This window comes from Dreissena polymorpha, chromosome 11, assembly GCF_020536995.1.
Source record: "Dreissena polymorpha isolate Duluth1 chromosome 11, UMN_Dpol_1.0, whole genome shotgun sequence".
Classification (NCBI taxonomy): Eukaryota; Metazoa; Mollusca; class Bivalvia; order Myida; family Dreissenidae; genus Dreissena; species Dreissena polymorpha.
Window position 1 is genome coordinate 63,293,699 of NC_068365.1, and position 3,131 is coordinate 63,296,829.

The 3,131-nt window shown below is 32.0% G+C and overlaps 1 protein-coding gene across 1 annotated transcript in view; it reads left to right on the top strand.

The window, feature by feature from the left end:
• LOC127851714 (mitofusin-1-like) overlaps positions 1 to 2,636 on the top strand; it is a 56,001-nt gene extending 53,365 nt beyond the window's left edge. The window contains exon 17 of the mRNA XM_052385568.1: positions 194 to 2,636. Coding sequence (XP_052241528.1) covers positions 194 to 272 — 79 coding nt within the window. The 3' untranslated portion in view covers positions 273 to 2,636. The remainder of the gene's footprint in view (positions 1 to 193) is intronic.
• Positions 2,637 to 3,131: the final 495 nt, after the last annotated feature.

Sequence of the window (3,131 nt, forward strand, 5' to 3'; positions counted from 1 at the left end):
AGAGAGACAGAGAGAGAGAGACAGAGGAGAGAGGAGGAGACAGAGAGAGGAGAGAGACAGCAGAGAGAGAGAGAGAGGAGAGCCAGAGGAGGACATAGAGAGAGAGAGAGATTATAATATATATTTATATATTGATATAAATATATATATATATGTGTGTTATTATTATTATTATGGGTATATTCTCTTTCAGGAATAAAGCGGAAAACTTACGATCACAATTTGTGATATTGGAGAATGAAGTTAAACGTACCTGCGAGACAATCGGTTGACGATGGAAACAGTTTATGTATTCCTCGCGCATTAAATTGAAACTTTAATTCTTGTTAACAAATAATCTATCTTTTCCCTAAAACAAAATGAATAAGTTGTCAATTAAACATTATACGTTTAACATATTAAATGCACAATACAAAAGAATGTCGAACTGTCGTGTACCGGCATTTTAGCAAAATAATATTGCTTTAGTTAATATATGTTATATATTTAAAATATGAATTTACTTTGTTAAACAATAACTGCTTACTTTTCACAGAGAATATAGCTCATTTTTCATGTAGTTTAGAACCGCTCCTAATAAATGAAAAAGGCTGAAAAAAGCAAACATATTTTTGTTTCTAGCTTATATGCGAAATAACAAAAACAATAGGGCTAGTCTTATGCGTGTATCAATCGTCGAATGGGTCCAAAAAGGTTATTTCGTGTTCATTGTACGAATTTCACATGAGGGCTAATTATACTTCGTGTGTGTTAGTATGATAATTAACGAATTACTGAATATGTTTTATACACATTTATTATTTAATTTTAAATTTACATTTTTAAATAGAAAATTATAGTATTGTATTATAAATTATGTTTGAACAAATGTTTAGTTTTCCTTGAATAAATATCATGACAAATTTGATTTTAAAGCTGCTAAGCGGTGCTTCGAGTGTTAATAGAAACCGTACTATATGTAATCTCCCACGTTGTTTCTTTTTTGTGTGTGCTAATTCGTTGAAACAGCTGTTTTTTAATTATTTTATATTTATTTCTTTTATATTTTATTCTTTTTGTATATTCAGATGGAATATGATGTTATAAATTAAACATGAACATAGACTGTATTTAGTGTATGGCTGTGATTATTCACTTATTCATGATTTTATGTACGGACTCTAATCAATGTAACCGTATACATGTATTCGTCACTTATAGGATGACATATTAATTTAGCATTCATTTAAAATCAAGAAGATGCTTTTAATACCGACTTAGTTATGACAAAAAATACATCTTGACATTCTCTGTCTAAAACTGCTGTGTGTCTTGAACATTTGAGCTGTGTATAGTGCTGTTATGTTGTTTTAGTGGTGTTGTGTTGATTTTATTACTTTTTGTTCGTCTCGTTCTTTTATTATGTGCCTATTGCTGTTGTTCTCTTTCTAATGTTAATATGCTGTGTCTAGTGCTGAGGTGGTTTTTCTAAAGCCTGAGATGTTTCCACTGTTGTTGTGCTGTGCCTAGTTATGATGTGCTTTACTTAGAGTTGCTGTTCTATGTCTAGTGCCGCTATGATGTGTCTAGTGCGTTTGTGCTTTGTCATGTTATTTCGTGCCGCTCCTTTTGTGCTTTATCGTCTGATTTTCTTATATGGCTTGCAATAGTCGTTGTGCATATTCACTTCTTTATATTGTTCTGTTGTGTGTTGACTTATGGGTGTGTGTTGTTTCAAAATGTTTTCCAGTTAATAATTGACCTCTTGCTATAGCCAGATTAGTTTCCTCCTTGTTAACAGTTTCGAATCTATGCGTGTCTTACATATACAACGTAAGTTGCAATAATCGTTTCAAGACATATAGAATGCATGTCTTACATATGCATGTCTTACATATCCAACGTTAGTTGCAATAGTCGTTTCAAGACATATAACGCTAATTATCTGAGCGTCAGTCAACCAAAAAAATATCGATAATATTTTCGGCGTTTTTCCGATAATTCCTGGACTTGAAGCGTTAATAGTATATACTACATATATATTCAGATTGTCAATTATATTTTCGCCGCGTTCAATATGGTTACCATGCAATTACACTCAGTTCAATCCATGTTTTGGTTTCGTTTCTTTTAGTTTACAAGCCCGGAGATGCATTCTTTCGTATGTGTTTTTAATTGTTACACTTAATCTCACACATATTTCGTACAAACAGTGATTTAATGTCCAATTAATGAACTTATTAACTTGTGTCAAATAGAACTAACGTAGTATATGTACTTATATCATTTGCTAAATTTACCTTGAAGATATTATAAATAAAAGTGTTATTTTTCCTGATAAGTACAATTTGTACTAAATCCGTCGCTACTGTTTACCAATATGCACAATTGTTTCGATCGCCGTGCACTATGTTACTTGATTAATTCGCTTAGTCATTGCAGAGAACATTAATGATATTTTTGTTTAGTTTTTAACATTAACAAAAACGGTGTTTTTGTTGTTGTTTTTGTCATCAAACGTATACATGCCAAATATGGTTCACATATACTGATTGTGTAATCTTTCTATTTATTATCGGTATTGTTCTACTTTTAAAGAAAACATTTAAAGCTGTATGTTTGCGAACAATGACCTATTAATAAAATGATATAATTCAGTTATTTTTCTTGTCATTTGTTAGAGATTTTTACAAAACATGTTTACCAATGAAGCACAAGCGAATGCTCCTGCATCAGATGAATGATATTTAAACAAACACTTGACTTAGAGTACACTTCCTGTAAAATGGTATCTGGTAATACACAATTCACCTTTTCTGACTGCAGAACACATTACATCTGTAGATTCTTAAAAGGCTCTCTCTAGAAGCTCAGGGCACTCATATGCATTCCCAATTAAGGAGCCTTTCTCCAAACCATGACAATTCTATGTAATGTTTATAAAAAACACACAACAGGGCAATCACCGACATGTCTTACAACCATGGGAACAACCATCTTCATATCAGCCTTTGGTTCCACAAAGTAATCTTTCATCTAAACACTCGTATCGCTCTTGAGTCTGACCACATAATTTGGTTGAACAACTGTTCGTTTCGCGATGGTCGCTCTAGAAACCACTGACCATTATTGAAACTTGAATTAAGTAACAT